Raw genomic sequence first — 20,395 nt, forward strand, 5'->3', positions numbered from 1 at the left:
GAACATTCTGATCTACAACGTGTTATTTTATCGAGGTTGACTTACAGCTGCTGTGTTTCTCATGTGGTTTATACTGTCTTCTCCAATGTTAGCATGCTGTAATAAACCTTTTCTAGAACTGTCTTTCTATAATTGTCTGATCTTTTATCATATTCTACACACCTGCATCTGAACATTCCCAATGAATCTTTCAGGAGGCCATTAGCAACCACACCGCCGACCTTTTCAAGCAGAACAAGGATGCCTCAGAGAAGAAGTGCAAGGCCCTTCTGGAGAATCTGTCTGCTCAGATGGATCAGGGGATGAAGGAGGGGACGTACGCCACACCAGGAGGCTATGAGCTTTACTGCAATCACCATGACAACATAGTGGCACAGTACCGGGCCGAGCCCAACAAAGGAGTCAGGGTAAGAGCTAGAAACCAAACAACATCAACAACGTAGTGTATTAGAGAATCAAAAACCATCCATCATTAGTCAGTAATGATGACCAACATTTCAACTAATTTCAGTCAGCTGGTTACGGTTTGAATCAAAATCAATACAACAACCTTTAAGGCCTGTTTTCTGCAGGCTGAGGAGGTTCTGGAGCAGTTCCTGAAGGACAAGAGTGCAGAGTCCAGCGCCGTCCTGCAAGCTGACAAACAACTGACGGAAAATGAGAAAAAAATCCAAGGTAATCCACACCTCAATCTTTTTTTTACTTCCAATTATAAAATATAAATCTACTGTGGTAGGTTAATGTTCAGAAGATGCAAACAAGACCGGTGGCCCCGCACCCTAATGCCAGGCCCCTGCCCAAAATGACAACTTCTAAGTATTATGGATTAAAAAATAACCAAATAAATCCAAATTGGATTGTATTATTGGTGGCCGACTAGAACATACAAATGGCAGATTGGACAAATAAGCATTTAGTTAGTATCTACTATTTTGAAAGGAGAATTAAAATCAAAGCAAACCATATTTTATTTACAGAGCCTTCAGAAAGTATTCACACTCCTTTTTTCTTTTTTCTACATTTTGTTTTGCTACAGCCTCATTTTAAAATGTATTAAATTCAGATGTTTTGTCACAATATCCCACAAGGTCAAAGTTGAATTATGGTTTTAACATGGGTTACGAATTAATTAAACATTACAAGCTGAAATGTCTTGAGTCAGTAAGTATTCAACCCTTTTGTTATGGCAAGCCTAAATAATAGTGTTTTAACTTGATTTTTGAATGATTACCTCATCTCTGTACCCCACACATACAATTATCTGTAAGGTCCCTCAGTCGAGCAGTGAATTTCCAACACAGATTCAACCACAAAGACCAGGGAGGTTTTCCAATGCCTCGCAAAGAACGACACCTGTTGGTAGATAATAAAAATAATAAATGCAGATATGGAATATCCGTTTGACCATGGTAAAGTTATTAATTACACTTTGGATGTTGTATCAATTCAGCCAGTCTTTACAACGATACAGGCGTCCTTCCTAACTCAGTTGCCGGAGAGCAAGGAAACTGCTCAGGGATTTCAACATGAGGCTAATGCTGACTTTAAAACAGTTACAGAGTTTAATGGCTGTGATAGGAGAAAACTGAGGATGGATCAACAACACATTACTCCACAATACTAACCTAATTTACAGAGTGAAAAGAAGGTGAATACTTTCTGAAGGTATAACAATCTGGTGCTCAACTAACTGTCACCATAGGGATATCCAAAGTCAACCCAAATTACCACTACGACCGGGTCTCATGCAGCTGCACTCTGAATTGATTATTAACTGATTGCTGCCAGCTGTCGGCAGGATTGAAACAAACCTATCCTTCATTTACGTTGTTATGCAGTCACGACCACAAGTCTCACAAAAATCTGTTTTGGGGTGACACTGACTTTATGTCCAAAATTATCCTATTTACAATTTGTATGATTTATCTTTTTTTTTGTTTAAAATCAAATTTAAATGTTTTTCCTTTTTCCCACCAATTTCATGATATCCAATTGATATCCAATCTTGTTCCATCGCTGCAACTCCCATATGGACTCGGGAGAGGCGAAAGTCGAGAGCCATGCGTCCTTCTCAACAGTGTGTCAAGAAGCAAGAGACACTGCTCTCTTAACCCGGAAGCCAGCCGCACCAATGTGTCGGAGGAAACACAGTACAACTGGTGACCGAAGTCAGCGTACATGAGAAGAATGATTTGCGGGATGTTTCCTGGTCTGACAAACAGGGCAGTAGATCTGCCCCTTTCCACCTTCTGATGAGGAACGGTGACATAGATGGATGTGGTGGATTGAGACACAGCCCAATGCAAATATACATCTAGCTTTAACTGACAGATTTTAAATTGTTTTTTTAAATGTTTTTTATTTATTTATGTTACTTAGATTGAAGCATCGTTGTGCCAATAGAGGGTTTTAATGTGTATGAATCTATATGAGAAATGAGTTGTCCAGTTTTCCTACTTATTTCTCTCTCTCCTTGGCTCTTCCAGCTGAGAAGATGAAAACAGCTGAGCTGGAGCAGGAGAAGGCAGCATTGAATGAGCAAAAGGCAGAGATGGAGCGCACCATTGAGAACATTGGCAGGGGCCAGGAGAAGTACTTGAAGGAGATGAAAGAGAAGATGGAGGAGGAGAGGAAGCAACAGCAGCAGGAGTTCAACAGGACGCTGGAACGCAGGATGCAGGAGCAGAAAGATCTCCTGGAGAAGGGCCATAAGGAGAAGGCTGAGCAAATAAGACAAGAGATCGAGGAGATAAAGAAGAATAATCAATTGGAAAGGGACGCCAATTCCCAGAATCAAAAGGCTCTGCTGGATGACTACAAGCAGCAGGCTGAGGAACAGAGCAAAAAGATAGAAGCGTTAATGTCAGCGCTCAACAATAAATCACAGGCCCCAGTACAAGTTGTTGAACGGCTCTGTATGGTAATGTGATCCACTCCACTCCACTTCGAATGCCTGACTATGAAAAGCCAACTGATATTGAATCTTGAAGCATTGAAGTGTTTGTCCTCTACAGCCATCGCTGTTTTTATCTCTCCCTGCTGGTTATGTATGAAAGTTTTAACGTCTTGAAAATGTATCTGCCGTTATTGGCCACATGAGCCTGGTTCCGCTCTAGGTTTCTTCCTAGGTTCCTGCCTTCTAGGGAGTTTTTCCTAGCCACTGTGCTTCTGCCTCTGCATTTCTTGCTCTTTTGGGTTTTAGGCTGGGTATCTGTAAATCACTTTGAGACAACTGTTGATGTAAAAAGGGCTTTATAAATGTGATTGATTGACCTTTGGTGAACCCTATATCTTAGTTTAAGATGTCGTAGGCCCTGCAATCAAATGTGTGCTCTATGTCACCTGCGGCCACATGGCAAATGGCCCAAAACACAAAGAATCTTGTTGGGTCCAGTCCTCCCTTCCTCTGTCAAGAGGACAAAATGTCTCACTGTTACAGTACCCAGATGAATGACTATTGAGATGTATGTCACAGTAATATCCATGTTTGGTAGCTACAGTATCTGAAACCTGTCCTCAGAGGAGAACTTGGATGCCATTAACATGGATCTATGATCTCTGTATGCTTTTTGTTTATCCAGATGCCCAGATATTAATAAGCTGGGACACAGTCAATGTGGGCACCATCCAAGGTCCAAATGACTAAATCATCAGACATTTTCAAGAGTTTTGGAAAACAATATACTGTACACTTTATTTATTTATTTTTTATTTCACCTTTATTTAACCAGGTAGTCAAGTTGAGAACAAGTTCTCATGTGCAACTGCGACCTGGCCAAGATAAGGCATAGCAGTGTGAACAGACAACACAGAGTTACACATGGAGTAAACAATTAACAAGTCAATAACACAGTAGAAAAAAGGGGAGTCTATATATACATTGTGTGCAAAAGGCATGAGGAGGTAGGCAAATAATTACAATTATGCAGATTAACACTGGAGTGATAAATGATCAGATGGTTATGTAAAGGTAGAGATATTGGTGTGCAAAAGAGCAGAAAAATAAATAAATAAAAACAGTATGGGGATGAGGTAGGTGAAAATGGGTGGGCTATTTACCAATAGATTTTATCTGCATTAAGTGCCAATTTCAGTTCAACAAAGATTTTCTGGAAAGCAACAAATGCAGACTGTACCTTTTGTTGGAATCGGTTAAACCTTTGAACATTGAGATATTAAATGAATGATCGGAAATGAAAGAGACTGGGTTATGTTAGAAGTTAATGGTTCCCAGAAGAAAGAAGAAGGCTTTGGAATGTGTTTGATAGAGGAGAGTGATGGGTTGATACAGGGGAGACAGATAGACATCTGTGTATTAGATGAAAGAGGGGTTGAGGTCAGGAGGTGAGGACAGATTCTCTTAATAATAAATGTTAGGAATCCTGTTACCCTCTTTATTAGCTTCCTGTAGAGCCATAAAATGTAAGGATTAGAGAGAAAGGTGAAGTCTGACATCTTTTGCTGTCTGTTTTCAGCTATAAAGAACCTTTGGGAAGAATAAACTTGGTTAAAGATTCTCTAGTGTCCGTGGATTATTTACTCTGAAAAATAAGTCACCCAACACTCTGAAAGAGCCTGGTCAACCGTGGGGGAAATAGCATACACAACAGTGTCATCAGCATACAAGTACAGGTACATTTTTTATTAGAACCAATATTGTTCATGTAAATAATGAAAATAACCGGATCAAGAATCGATCCTTGTGGGACACCGTTTGTTGTGTCCAGAAACCCTGATTTAACACCATCAGTAAATACACATTGCGTTCTGTCCATTTAATCATTATCAATCCAGCTACAAAGGCTCTGAATGAGTAACAAGTGATCCACAGTGTTCAAAAGCCTTAGACACTTCAATGAAAAGGCCTGCACAGAGTTTCTTCTTATCAATACAAGTAATAAACAAGAGAAGCAGCAGAGATGGTGCTAGGACCTGGTCAGCATTCCATGTTGACATGTAAAAAGCATCTTAACAAAAAAACATACTTTAGAAACTAAATGAATGTAATTAATACAATTCAATTCTAAAAAATAGAGTCAAGACTCACATTGTTATATTAAACAGCCTTTATAATATATATCATAATGTAGCCTTATAATAGATGAATATAGAGAGAAACCATGCCAATCTATAGGCCCTGCCTACACCACTGTTAAATTATATTACACAGCCTTTTAATACACATCATAATAACCAAATATAACCTATTAATAGCTGAATATAGAGAGAAAGCATGCCAATCTACAGGCCCTGCATGACCCCAATGCATTTATATACGACACCATGTCGGGCCAGTTGAAATTCTGTTGGGGACAGTAGATTTTGAACAACAGGCCTGGTCGGACCAGTGAGGAAGAAATACGAATAGGACACAGAGTTTTACCTGACCAGGACATGAGATCAGGAAAAACTCCAGGCCACAGAAAATACATTTTTCCCACACCACTTTTGAAACTGTGGTGGCGTCTCTGGGAAGGAGGTTTGTCAAATGTAGTCGATCGCAGGCCAGCAATCATGCATTAATTGATTCTGGTTTCCCCAGTCTAATACAGGCTTTTCCTACATTACCAATAGAGGCCATGTCATCTCACCAGCGTACAAGGTTACTTTCATTGTGTGACACATTTGTATCTGAGACAGCATAAAGTAGTAAATTTGGAGCAAGAAGTCAGAAGAGTTCATTTACTTCAGAGTTAGCTTATTATAGAGTCCATCAATCCATTATAGTGCCTAGTAGTGTAGGAAAATCCAGACACACAATTTGTTAAGTAAAAGTTTATTGCAATGTGCATTGTCACATTCACATACAGCACATCCATATTGAAGTCACATTCATCCTTGCATAACAGAATGGAGGCATCCAAACCCGTTTCTCAAGAAAAGACTAAACAAAGATTCCATCAAATCATCTGACAGACAAAAAAAACACTATCAAATATGATCGTGGAGTAGTTTTAAACAATGTACTGTACAACAAAATAATAACAATACTGGTAATGTCTTCCCAGAGGAATGGGATGGGAATATTTAGATTCACATTGTTTTAAGAAACTATATAGTGCCTTCAGAAATACCACCATGCATACCACTGCTGGCTTGCTTCTGAAGCTAAGCAGGGTTGGTCCTGGTCAGTCCCTGGATGGGAGACCAGATGCTGCTGGAAGTGGTGTGGCGACATATTCGTGGATGAATAACGAAGTGAGTTCTGGGCCAACTCTGCCCACTCTCTCCACCTGCCCATTACTTTCGGGATGATAACCAGAGGTAAGGCTGACCGAGAGGTAAGGCTAAACGCCTTCCTAGGAGCCTTACTCTGAGCGCATACCGAACAGGAAGAGACATAGAGCTTCACATCCTTAGCTAAGGTGGGCCACCAGTATTTCCCCCTAAAACCCCGCACTGTCCTATCAATCCCCGGATGACACGAAGACGGTAGTGTGTGAGCCCACCGAATCAATTTATCACGGACACCAAGCGGCACGTACCTACGACCGGTCGGACACTGTAGGTTCAACCCTCAACGCCCGCTCGATGTCCGCGTCCACCTCCCATACCACCGGGGCCACCAGACGAGAGGCTGGAAGGATGGGAGTGGGTTCGATGGACCGGTCCTCGGTGTCATAGAGACGGGACAGCGCGTCGGCCTCAGTGTTAAGGGAACCTGGTCTATAAGAGATCGTAAATCTAAAGCGTGTAAAGAACATGGCCCACCTAGCCTGACGCGGATTCAGTCTCCTCGCTGCTCGAATATACTCCAGATTGCGGTGGTCAGTCCAGATGAGGAAAGGGTGTTTATCCCCCTCTAGCCAGTGTCTCCACACCTTCAGGGCCTTTACCATAGCTAGTAACTCCCGGTCCCCCACATCATAGTTCCGCTCCGCCAGACCCAGCTTCTTAGAAAAGAAAGCGCAAGGACGGAGCTTCGGTGGCGTGCCCGAGCGCTGAGACAGCACGGCTCCAACCCCAGCCTCGGACGCATCCACCTCCACTATGAATGCTAACGAAGGGTCCGGATGCGCCAACACGGGAGCTTCAACACGGGAGCTTCAGTGAACAGCGCCTTCACTTGGCCAACACCGCTACACCGCTACTTGGCCAAAACCCAGGATAAACCTCCGGTAGTAATTGGCAAACCCTAAAAAAACGCTGCACCTCCTTTACCGTGGTCGAAGTCGGCCAATTACGCACGGCGTTAACGCGGTCACACTCCATCACCACCCCCGAGCTGGAAATGCGATAACCCAGGAAGGAAACGGCTGGTTTGGAGAACACACATTTCTCAGCCTTGACGTATAGGTCATGCTCCAGCAGTCGCCCAAGAACCTTGCGCACCAGGGAAACATGCGCGGTGCGTGTGGCAGAATAAATCAAGATGTCATCAATATAGACTACCACACCCTGCCCGCGCAAGTCCCTGAGAATCTCATCTACAAAGGATTGGAAGACGGCTGGAGCATTTTTCAACCCATACGGCATGACGAGGTACTCATAGTGGCCTGATGTGGTACTAAACGCTGTTTTCCACTCGTCTCCTCCCCGAATACGCACCAGATTATACGCGCTCCTGAGGTCCAGTTTTGTGAAGAAACGCGCTCCGTGGAATGATTCCACCGCCGTAGCAATGAGAGGTAGCGGATAACTAAAACCCACTGTGATCGAATTGAGACCTCGATAATCAATGCACGGACGCAGACCTCCCTAGCCAGCCAGGGAACCCCCAACACCACTGGAAACCCAGGTGAATCAATAAGGTAGAAACTGATCTTCTCCCTATGACCCCCCTGCGTTACCATGTCCAGCGGAATCGTGGCCTCCCTGACCAGCCCTGACCCTAACGGTCGGCTATCTAAGGAGTGCACGGGGACAGGTGGGTCTATCTGCATTAACGGAATACCCAATTTACGGGCGAGTCCGCGATCCATAAAACTCCCAGCTGCGCCTGAATCGACTAGCGCCTTATGCTGAAGAGAGGGAAAAAAAACTAAGGGAAAAAATAAACAAAAACATGTGACCAAGAGGGAGCTCTGGGTGAGTTTGGTGCTTGCTCACCTGGGGTGGCCGAGAAGTGTTCCGCCGGCCAACTCGACTCCCAGAGGAACTCCTCCAGCACCGGTCCGAAGTGTGTCCTCTCCGTCCACAATAGGCGCAGGAGGAGCCTCCTCCTCTGGTCTCCCTAGATGCAGCTCCTCCCAACTCCATTGGAGTGGGAGCGGGAGGGCTGGAAGGTGGAATCGACATGTCTATCAGTTCATCCAGGGAGAGAGTTGTGTCCTGACAAGCTAGCTCCCGGCGGACGTCCTCCCGGAGGCTGCAACGGCAATGGTCAATCAGGGTCCTGTCATTCCACCCAGCACCAGCAGCCAGGGTTCTGTCATTCCACCCAGCACCAGCAGCCAGGGCCCTGTCATTCCACCCAGCACCAGCAGCCAGGGTCCTGTCATTCCACCCAGCACCAGCAGCCAGGGTCCTGTCATTCCACCCAGCACCAGCAGCCAGGGCCCTGTCATTCCACCCAGCACCAGCAGCCAGGGTCCTGTCATTCCACCCAGCACCAGCAGCCAGGGACCTGTCATTCCACCCAGCACCAGCAGCCAGGGTCCTGTCATTCCACCCAGCACCAGCAGCCAGGGTCCTGTCATTCCACCCAGCACCAGCAGCCAGGGCCCTGTCATTCCACCCAGCACCAGCAGCCAGGGCCCTGTCATTCCACCCAGCACCAGCAGCCAGGGTCCTGAACTCCAACGCAAAGTCCTGCGCACTCCTCGTCCCCCTTCTGAGGTGGAACAGTCGCCGCATTGCCCTCTGGTGGGTGGTCGAACACAGCTCGAAAACGGCGTGTGAACTCCAGGTAGTTGTCCCGAGCCGAGTCTGGGCTGTTCCAGACAGCGTTGGCCCAGTCCAGGGCCCTACCCGTTAAACAGGAGACGAGGAGGCTCACACTCTCCTCACCCAAGGGAGCCGGACCCACGGTAGCCAGGTAGAGCTTGAGCTGGAGCAAAAATCCCTGGCACCCAGCCGCCGCTCCATCGTACTCCCTCGGGGGGGAGAGACGCAATGTGCTGGACCCAGAGGACGACGTAGGTGGAGTAGGTGGCGTCGTCTGTGGGGGAGCTGGGGTAGACGTCGGTAGACCACTCCTCTCCCATCGCTCCATCCTCTCCATCATCTGGTCCATCGCTGTACCGATCCGATGGAGGACAGCTGTATGGTGATGAACGCGCTCCTCCATAGTTGGGAGAGGGGTGGTCGCTGCTCCTGCTGACTCCATTTAATAGGTGCGGGCTTCTGTTACAACTTCTAACAATGGTGAGTGGAGGAGTCAAGCGCAGAGAGCAGGTAATTCAGTTCGTGGATATTTTATTCCATAGACTGTGGAGCCATGACATGCAAAACACCAGGGCGCAACCCGTCCCAAAATACAACGGACTAAAACTGTCCGGAAAAAATACTGATTACACTCATACACCAGATAACAGAAAACAAGCCCGCACAAATACCCAGTGGGCCTAGTGCCCTTAAATAATCTACAAACAAACACTAACTCATAACAGGTGTACCCGATTACCCAATAAACAGAAACAAACGGAAAGGGAATCGATGGCAGCTAATAGGCCGGCGACGACGACCGCCGAGCGCCGCCCGAACAGGAAGAGGCACCATCTTCGGCGAGATTCGTGACAGCACTAAAGGCTAGAGCTGCCGCTTTCAAGGAGAGGGACACTAATCCAGACTAATCCTTATAAGAAATCCCGCTATGCCCTCAGACGAACCATCAAACAAGCAAAGCGTCAATACAGGATTAAGATTGAATCCTACTACACCAGCTCTGACGCTCGTCGGCAGGGCTTGAGAACTATTACGGGCTACAAAGGGAAACCCTACTCTTTCAAAATGCAGATGTTGATTTAGTTATGGATCCATAACGAATTACTATGGGAATAAATATCACTGATTTACAGAAATATTTTAACAAAGTTGTCTAATGAATGGAAACAATTCAGAATCCTATAATCCTCTTATGCTGTAGCCTACTCCCGAACATCACGTTGTACAGCGCCAGTGCCAATATGGAAGACTATCAAATGCTTCTCAAAGATTCCCTCTGTTAGTCAAACTAACACTAACTTGCATTAACAGAAAAAATTGCCGACAATAAAATAACTGCAGCAGCCCGCAAGGTGTGCTGCAGTATGATGCAACTTTTAAAGGAGCAACCACTGTATCTACAGTGGGACAAACAAGTATTTAGTCAGCCACCAATTGTGCAAGTTCTCCCACTTAAAAAGATGAGAGAGGCCTGTAATTCTCATCATAGGTACACTTCAACTATAACTGTTATGGTTTTCTTCTTCCTCCTCCTCTGAAGAGGAGGTGTAGCAAGGATCGGACCAAAATGCACCGTGTTAATTTGGTACATGTTTAATAAACACGAACAATACAAAACAAGAAACGTAACGCGAAAACCTAAACAGCCTATCTGGTGCAAACACAGAGACAGGAACAATCACACACGAAACACTCAAAGTATATGGCTGCCTAAATATGGTTCCCAATCAGAGACAACGATAAACACCTGCCTCTGATTGAGAACCACTTCAGGCAACCATAGACTTTTCTAGATAACCCCACTATACCACAATCCCAATACCTACAAAAAACTAAACACACCACATAATAAACCCATGTCACACCCTGGCCTGACCAAAATAATAAAGAAAACACAGAATACTAAGACCAGGGCGTAACAATGACAGACAAAATGAGAAAAAAAATTGGGGGGATTTTTCTTGCAAATTATGGTGGAAAATAAGTATTTGGTCAATAACAAAAGTTTATCTCAATACTTTGTTATATACCCTTTGTTGGCAATGACAGAGGTCAAAAGTTTTCTGCAAGTCTTCAAAAGGTTTTCACACTGTTGCTGGTATTTTGGCCCATTCCTCCATGCAGATCTCCTCTAGAGCAGTGATGTTTTGGGGCTGTTGCTGGGCAACACAGACTTTCAACTCCCTCCAAAGATTTTCTATGGGGTTGAGATCTGGAGACTGGCTAGGCCACTCCAGGACCTTGAAATGCTTCTTACGAAGCCACTCCTTGTCATGCTGAAAGACCCAGCCACGTTTCATCTTCAATGCCCTTGCTGATGGAAGGAGGTTTTCACTCAAAATCTCACGATACATGGCCCCATTCATTCTTTCCTTTACACGGATCAGTCGTCATGATCCCTTTACAGAAAAACAGCCCCAAAGCATGATGTTTCCACCCCCATGCTTCACAGTAGGTATGGTGTTCTTTGGATGCAACTCAGCATTCTTTGTCCTCCAAACACGACGAGTTGAGTTTTTACCAAAAAGTTATATTTTGGTTTCATCTGAACATATGACATTCTCCCAATCTTCTTCTGGATCATCCAAATGCTCTCTAGCAAACTTCAGACGGGCCTGGACATGTACTGGCTTAAGCAGGGGGACACGTCTGGCACTGCAGGATTTGAGTCCCTGGCGGCGTAGTGTGTTACTGATGGTAGGCTTGTTACTTTGGTCCCAGCTCTCTGCATGTCATTCACTAGGTCCCACCGTGTGGTTCTGGGATTTTTGCTCACCGTTCTTGTGATCATTTTGACCCCACGGGGTGAGATCTTGCGTGGAGCCCCAGGTCGAGGGAGATTATCAGTGGTCTTGTATGTCTTCCATTTCCTAATAATTGCTCCCACAGTTGATTTCTTCAAACCAAGCTGCTTACCTATTGCAGATTCAGTATTCCCAGCCTGGTGCAGGTCTACAATTTTGTTTCTGGTGTCCTTTGACAGCTCTTTGGTCTTGCCCATAGTGAAGTTTGGAGTGTGACTGTTTGAGGTTGTGGACAGGTGTCTTTTATACTGATAACAAGTTCAAACAGGTGCCATTAATACAGGTAACGAGTGTAGGACAGAGGAGCAGGTCTGTGAGAGCCAGAAATCTTGCTTGTTTGTAGGTGACCAAATACTTATTTTCCACCATAATTTGCAAATAAATTCATTAAAAATCCTACAATGTGATTTTCTGGATTTTATTTCTCATTTTGTCTGTCATAGTTGAAGTGTACCTATGATGAAAATTACAGGCCTCTCTCATCTTTTTAAGTGGGAGAACTTGCACAATTGGTGGCTGACTAAATACTTTTTGCCCCACTGTATATAGGGCAACAGCCTCTGAGGTGCAGGGTTGAGGAACCAGGTGGTAGTCGGCTAGTAATGGCTATTTAACAGTCTTATGGCCTTGAGATAGAAACTGTTTTTCAGTGTCTCGGTCACAGCTTTGATGCACCTGTATTGATCTTGCCTTCTGGATGAACAGGTAATGCCTCTTGTGGTTGATGTCCTTGATGATCTTTTTGGCCTTCCTATGACATTGGGTGCTGTAGGTGTCCTGGAGGGCAGGCAGTGTGCCCCCGGTCGGTGATGCATTGGGCAGACCGCACCACCCTCTGGAGAGCCCTGCGGTTGCGGGCGGTGCAGTTGCAGTACCAGGCGGTGATACAGATGGTCCAATGGATGGATTCCCAAATGTGCCTCTTTAAAAACAACGACGGAGACATGTTATTTTTCTCATAAAGCAGTCCTGAGCGCGTGGCCAAAACAGTCGTCCTTTAAATATTTTAATATCGTGGTAATGCTGGGTTGGAATAAAATATACATTAATGTAGTCTCTTGGCACAAGAAAGAGAGTGTTATGGTTTATTTGTGGCATTTAATAAGTAATACTCAAATATGAAATATTATTTAATTAATTCATGAGGATTAACTCGTACTGTATCAACCATTCACAAAAGCATTTGGGGATTGGCTTGTAGGCTATTTGGTGTGGGTAAAATTAGGCCCTAAAATCTAGGCTTAAACACTCATGCCAGATAGATAAAAATAATGAAAGAGAAAACCGATGTAAATTATACAAGAAAAATGATTTGTCTATGGATTTTTCATGGATTCTTTTCTCTTTATTCAACCAGACCGCCCCCCATCCGTCCTACAGCTGGACAATATTTAATGAACTTTTGCGCCCCGTGGATATAACCGCAGAAGGTCCTTTTCCCCTACCGTTGATCTATACTCTAGTACCTTAGAACCATTGCAACAAGGAAGTAAGGTTGCTGAGGGTGTTGCAGTACCCCTTGAAAAATCTGAATTTGTGAGAAAAAAAATGATAATCCTCTGAAAAATAGTGCACTGTGCCTTTCGCTAGCTCTGAATTAGTGGACCGATATAGCAGTCTGTAGCAGGGGCAAAAGCAAACGTCTGCATCCCCCTTCCACGAAACATTATCACCACAATATTCCCCCTTACAATCTGGGGTAGTTTCCCACAGCCGTTCCTGTATTGATGGGTTCTTGTAGTACATAGGTCATGAAAGAGTTCATCAGACAGAAGGTCACTTTCACTTTCAGTATCTGCAGCCTTTAAATAGCTGTAATGGATATAACCACTGAAGGTATTTTTTCCTACTTCCTATACTCTAGTCTTACTAGCACTACAGACTATTCACCTCCTCTCTTGAAACTAAGAATGGATTAAAACTCAGCAAATAAGAAATTAATCTCTGCATTTGTTTGTTTAGTCCTCCATTTCCTTTCTGCCTTAAATTAGTATTTTATGACTTTTTTCTTGATAAACCCTTTTGTCAAAACGCATAGTACATTAGGACCATTGCAACAAGGAAGTAAGGTTGCAGAGCGTGCTGCAGCATCCCTGAGAAATCAGGATAAAAAACATATATTCATAATTAACTCATATATTTTGAGAAATTAACTTTTTTTTTCTCTCAAAAATAGTGCACTGTGTCTTTAATAGTTCTGTATTAGTGACCCGATATAGCCGTCTGTAGCACGGGCAAAAAAAAGTGTCTGCATCCCCCTTTCACAAATCATATCACCGCAAAATTTCCCCCAATTTCCCCCAGGCACTTGGAATCTGGGGTAGTTTCCACAGCAGTTTCTGTTATGATGCATTATTGTAGAACTTAGATGATGAAAGAGTTCATAAGACAGGAGGTCACTTTCACTTTCAGTGTCTGCAGCCTTTATTAAATAGCCTGCTGCTTACTGCTTTTGCCATCATTGCCAAATTGGTTTGCAGAGGATCCTTGACTCTCAGCGAAACTACGATATGTGAGTATCAAGCCTGACTTTAACCTGACTCTTCTGATTTCCAAACCCACAGGTATTCATGGAAAAAAATTATCTTCAAACTCTTCGCTGGTTGACCTAATCCTGACAAATTGACTCCATAAGACCTTGGACAGTGGTGTTTTTTTTTATATTAAAGTGACCACTTTCCTATTGCTTGTACTAAAGATACCAAACTGAAAAACTCTGATCGTTGTATAATTATGAAGAGACATTTATAACATTTGTCACCCCAGGCGTTCCTTCATGATCAATATGTTTTAGAGTTTATCTATATCAGCTGCCCCACCCTGATTTGGCTGTAGAATTGTTCTCATGTCGTATTATCACTCTGGCAGACAAACATCAATAGCAATAACAAACCTGTGTCAAATTATCTACTAATGATGATCTTCAGCCTGGACCTTGATATTTTGAATCAGACATGTTAGTGCTGGACTACAATACAAGCCTGTAGAACCAGTCACTACTGGACTGGAGCAGGAGATCCCTGATGGGACTGAAACAGAAAGTCGTTGTTGTGTCAGTGGTCGGGCTGTATCGCACTGGAAAATCCTACCTCATGAACAAGCTGGCTCAGAAGAGAAGTGGTGAGAGACAAATATATCTTACTTTACAAACAGGTTTGGACATCATCTGTGCCTCAGTATTTGTTTGTTAACACTGTACATTACGTTTCCCCTACTACTTTGTAACTACACATACTGCTTGACTAGTTGGGCCCAAGCTTGCTGTACAACATTAAGACCTATTCAGTCTGTCTACAAACAGACAGCTCTCAAAGTGTTTGATAGGAAGCCCAATAGCCATCATCACTGTTACATCCTCAGAAAGCATGCGCTCCTGAGTTGCGAAAATCTTGTGCAATACACCGATGCATGTCTTGTATTCAAGATCCTAAATGGCCTGGCTCCCCCTCCACTCAGTATTACTGTTAAACAGAAAACCCAAACATATGGCAGCAGATCCACAAGGTCTGCCATGAGAGGTGACTGTTTAGTTCCCTTAAGGAAAAGCACCTTTAGTAAATCCGTTTTCTCTGTGAGAGCTTCCCATGTCTGGAATACAATGCCATCAGACACACATAACTGCACCACATATCACACTTTCACAAAATGCTTGAAGACATGGCTAAAGGTCAATCAGATTTGTGAACATGGTCCCTCCCTTTCCATGTTGTCTGTTGTCTGTATTGTGAGGTGTGGAAACACTTTGTTGCTTTTATGAACTTTGTCTTGCTGCTTTTTGTTCTATGTTGCTCTGTCTGTATGCTACGTCTTGCTTGTCCTATGTTGCTATGTCTGTATGCTATGTCTTGCTTGTCCTATGTTGCTCTGTCTGTATTCTATGTCTTGCTTGTCCTATGTTGCTCTGTCTGTATGCTACGTCTTGCTTGTCCTATGTTGCTCTGTCTGTATGCTATGTCTTGCTTGTCCTATGTTGCTCTGTCTGTATGCTACGTCTTGCTTGTCCTATGTTGCTCTGTCTGTATGCTATGTCTTGCTTGTCCTATGTTGCTATTGTCTATATTGTAATTGTTTTTAATAACCTGCCCAGGTACTGCGGTTGAAAATTAGCCGGCTGGCTAAAACCGGCACTTTTACTGAAATGTTGATTAATGTGCACTGTCCCTGTAAAAATAAAATCAACTCAACTCAAACTCAACTCAATACAGTAATAACTGTAGAAAGATAGTAGGACAGGGATTCTTGAAACTGGTACAGTCTTTATGGCAGAAAAAAAAAAAGATATATTTATTAACAAAAAAAAGAAAGGATTTTGTCGCAATAAAATAGATCAGGACATGTACAGTTGAAGTCGGACGTTTACATACACCATAGCCAAGTACATTTAAACTCAGTTTTTCACAATTCCTGACATTTAATCTGTAAAAATGTAATCCAGTTAGGATCACCATTTTATTTTAAGAAATGCATGACATAATTTTCTGGAATTTTCCAAGCTGTTTAAAGGCACAGTCAACTTAGTGTATATAAACTTCTGAACCACTGGAATTGTGATGCAGTGAATTATAAATGATATAATCTGTCTGTAAACAATTGTTGGAAAAATTACTTGTGTCATGCACAAAGTAGATATCCTAAACGAATTGCCAAAACTATAGTTTGTTAATTAACAAGAAATTTGTGGAGTGGTTGCGACGAGCAAACCCGGATCCGGGATCCTATTTATAGCCTCAAGCTCATTACCATAACGCAACGTTAACTATTCATGAAAATCGCAAATGAAATGAAATAAATATATTAGCTCTCAAGCTTAGCCTTTTGTTAACAACACTGTCATCTCAGATTTTCTAAATATGCTTTTGAAACATAGCTAAACAAGCATTTGTGTAAGGGTATTGATAGCTAGCATAGCATTAAGCCTAGCATTCAGCAGGCAACATTTTCACAAAAACAAGAAAAGCATTCAAATAAAATAATTTACCTTTGAAGAACTTCGGATGTTTTCAATGAGGAGACTCTCAGTTAGATAGCAAATGTTCAGTTTTTCCAAAAATATTATTTGTGTAGGACAAATCGGTCCGTTTTGTTCTTCACGTTTGGCTGAGAGAAAAAAACGAAAATTCAGTCATAACAACGCAAACTTTTTTCCAAATTAACTCCATAATATCGACAGAAACATGGCAAACGTTGTTTAGAATCAATCCTCAAGGTGTTTTTCACATATCTATTCGATGATAAGTCACTCCTGGCAGTTTGGTTTCTCCTCTGTTCAAAATGGAAAAAATGCGAGCGCCTGGAGATTGCGCAATAGTTTCGACGGAGGACACCCAGCGGACACCTGGTAAATGTAGTCTCTTATGGTCAATTTTCCAATGATATGCCTACAAATACGCATTCACAGCCATATAAGGAGACATTGGTACACAGCGCCTCAAAAATCTGGCTCACTTCCTGTATGAAACTTCATCTTGGTTTCGCCTGTAGCATTAGTTCTGTGGCACTCACAGACAATATCTTTGCAGTTTTGGAAACGTCACAGTGTTTTCTTTCCAAAGATGTCAATTATATGCATAGTCGAGCATCTTTTCCTGACAAAATATCTTGTTAAAAACAGGAACGTTTTTCATCCAAAAATTAAAAGAGCGCCCCCTATATCCTACTAGTTAATGTAACCTTCATGTTAGATTTCAAAAAAGTTTTACCGAAAAAGCACACCATGTAATAATCTGAGTACAGCGCTCAGAAAAAAACACAAGCAATACAGATATCCGCCATGTTTTGGTCAACATAAGTCAGAAATAGTATTATAAATATTCACTTATCTTTGATGATCTTCATCAGAATGCACTCCAAGGAATCAAAGTTCCACAATAAATGTTTGATTTGTTCAATAAAGTCCATAATTTATTTATGTCCAAATACCTCCTTTTTGTTCATGCGTTTATTACACACCCCAAACTCACGATGTGCGAGCAGATGAAAAGTCAAAAAGTTCCGTTACAGTCCGTAGAAACATGTCAAATGATGTATAGAATCAATCTTTAGGATATTTTTTATCATAAATCTTCAATAATGTTTCAACCGGAGAATTCCTTTGTCTTCAGCCCCCTCCACCTAGTGGGCAAAATGTTTTAGTGACCCCTCTTGGCAGTGGAAAAATGTTTTTGGTGTTAAAATACATTACCTGCAATTCTACACATTTTGCCATGGGGTGGTTGTTACTAGAATTAAATTCCCTCATGTTTTAATACCCAATTAAATTAAACACTCTGTCCACTTCTAAGAATTTGTAAGACTCTTATTTGCATAAAATGGACATAGACCAGTCTCAAAATTAATCAGCAGCGTTTATTCTCGAGAGTACTGAACATGAAACATTTTACAACAGGTTATAAACTGAAAATTACGTCATTAGTTTTCGTACTATCCCGTCTCATCTCCACTCCAGTACAATGGCTGTATAGTTCTCAAGCCTTCCCACATCGTCTCTCCCAATTTAGATAATTTATGACCGAGCCAAGGTCTTCCTGTGTAGATAAGCATTCTAGCCAGTCTGACGATAAGTTCATTCATTTCTACCAAGGAACAGACAGTCATTGTTCTAATTCTTGAATATATTTACACACATTATATTCAGTACTAGGATTAAAATAAAATTCATACATCTACACAGTAACATAATAGTATTCTGATTAGTCAGTCCTGATTGAAATGTATACATAATTAGTCATTATTGATAAAATATCCCTTAAGTGGTGAGAGAGGTTTGCCATTTTAAAGCACATTTCCTGCAATTACACACATGTTGTCTTTTTTTTTACCTTCATTTAACCAGGAAAGTCAGTTAAGAACAAATTCATATTTTCAATGATGGCCTAGGAACAGTGGGTTTGCTGCCTTGTTCGGGGGCAGAATGACAGCACTTTGGATTTGACATGATAAAATGAATATGAGGTTAAGCTGTAGACTGTGAGCTTTATTTTGAGGGTATTTTCATCCATACCAAGTGAACCGTTTAGAAAATACAGCACTTTTTGTACATAGTTCCCCCTTTTTAGGGACCAAAAGTATGAGGACAAATTCATGTGTATTAAAGTAGGTTAAGTATTTGGTCCTATATTCCTAGGACACAATGATTATATCAACCTTGTGATTACAAACTTGTTGGATCCATTTGCAGTTGGTTTTGGTTGTGTTTCAGATTATTTTGAGCCAAATGGAAATGAATGGTAAATAATGCTTGTGTCATTTTGGACTCACTATTGTAAATAACAAAATGATATGTTTCTAAACACGTCTCCATTAATGAGGATGCTACCATGGTTACACATAGTCCTGAATGAATCGTGAATAATACTGATTGAGAAATTTACAGACTCACAAATATAATACCCACCAAAACGCTAACCTTCCCTGTTATTGTAATGGTGAGAAGTTAGCATGTCTTGGAGGTTGTAGCGGTTTTCATTAGGTGAAGTAGAGGTGGACCAAAACGCAGCGTGATTACATTGATTCATGTTTAATAAACAAAGATAAACACAAACACTACAAAACAATAAACGTGGAAAACCAAAAACAGCCCTATCTGGTGCAAAACACAGAGACAGGAACAATCACCCACAAAACCCAACACAAAACAGGCTACCTAAATATGGTTCCCAATCAGAGACAATGACTAACACCTGCCTCTGATTGAGAACCATATCAGGCCAAACATAGAAATAGACAAACCAGACACACAACATAGAATGCCCACCCAGCTCACGTCCTGACCAACACTAAAACAAGGAAAACACATACGAACGATGGTCAGAACGTGACAGAACCCCCCCCCCCCCCCCCCCCCAAGGTGCGGACTCTGAACGCACAACCTAAACCTATAGGGGAGGGTCTGGTTGTGCATCTGTCCGCGGTGGCGGCTCTGGCGCTGGACGTGGACCCCACTCCATAATTGTCTTAGTCCACCTCCTTAGCGTCCCTTGAGTGGCGACTCGCCGCTAACCTTGGCCTAGGAAACCTAACAACAGGCCCCACTGGACTGAGGGGCAGCTCCGGACTGAGGTAGCTCAGGACTGAGGGTTAGCTCGGGACTGAGGGGAAGCTCGGGACTGAGGGGAAGCTCGGGACTGAGGGGAAGCTCGGGACTGAGGGGAAGCTCGGGACTGAGCGGAAGCTCAGGCAGGTTGATGGATCTAGCAGATCCTGGCTGGCTGGTGGTTCCGGCAGATCCTGGTTGACTGGCGGATCCTGGCTGACTGGCGGATCCTGGCAGACTGGCGGATCCTGGCTGACTGGTGGATCCTGGCAGACTGGTGGATCCTGGCAGACTGGCGGATCTAACTGATCCTGGCAGACTGGCGGCTCTGGTGGATCCTGGCTGACTGGCGGCTCCTGGCTGACTGGCGGCACTGGCGGCTCCTGGCTGACTGGCGGCACTGGCGGCTCCTGGCTGACTGGCGGCACTGGCGGCTCCTGGCTGACTGGCGGCACTGGTGGCTCCTGGTTGACTGGCGACACTGGCGGCTCCTGGCTGACTGGCGGCACTGGCGGCTCCTGGCTGACTGGCGGCACTGGCGGCTCCTGGCTGACTGGCGGCACTGGCGGCTCCTGGCTGACCGGCGGCTCCTTGCAGACTGGCGGCACTGGGCAGACTGGCGGCACTGGCGGCGCTGGGCAGACTGGCGGCGCTGGGCAGACTGGCGGCACTGGCGGCTCTGGGCAGACTGGCGGCACTGTCGACGCTGGGCAGACTGGCAGCATTGGCGGCG

General features: G+C 43.5%; 1 protein-coding gene across 2 annotated transcripts in view; it reads left to right on the forward strand.

The window, feature by feature from the left end:
- Positions 1 to 20,395, forward strand: part of LOC139380977 (guanylate-binding protein 1-like) — a 48,439-nt gene that overhangs the window by 13,096 nt on the left and 14,948 nt on the right. The window contains exons 8-10 of one of the 2 annotated variants that reach the window (XM_071124183.1): positions 195 to 407; positions 573 to 675; positions 2,487 to 2,989. In XM_071124183.1, coding sequence (XP_070980284.1) covers positions 195 to 407; positions 573 to 675; positions 2,487 to 2,929 — 759 coding nt within the window. In that variant the 3' untranslated portion in view covers positions 2,930 to 2,989. Of the gene's footprint in view, positions 1 to 194; positions 408 to 572; positions 676 to 2,486; positions 2,990 to 20,395 lie in introns of those variants that run through there. The other variant, XM_071124184.1, reaches the window with a different exon arrangement.

The sequence above is a fragment of the Oncorhynchus clarkii genome, chromosome 22, assembly GCF_045791955.1.
Source record: "Oncorhynchus clarkii lewisi isolate Uvic-CL-2024 chromosome 22, UVic_Ocla_1.0, whole genome shotgun sequence".
Classification (NCBI taxonomy): domain Eukaryota; kingdom Metazoa; phylum Chordata; class Actinopteri; order Salmoniformes; family Salmonidae; genus Oncorhynchus; species Oncorhynchus clarkii.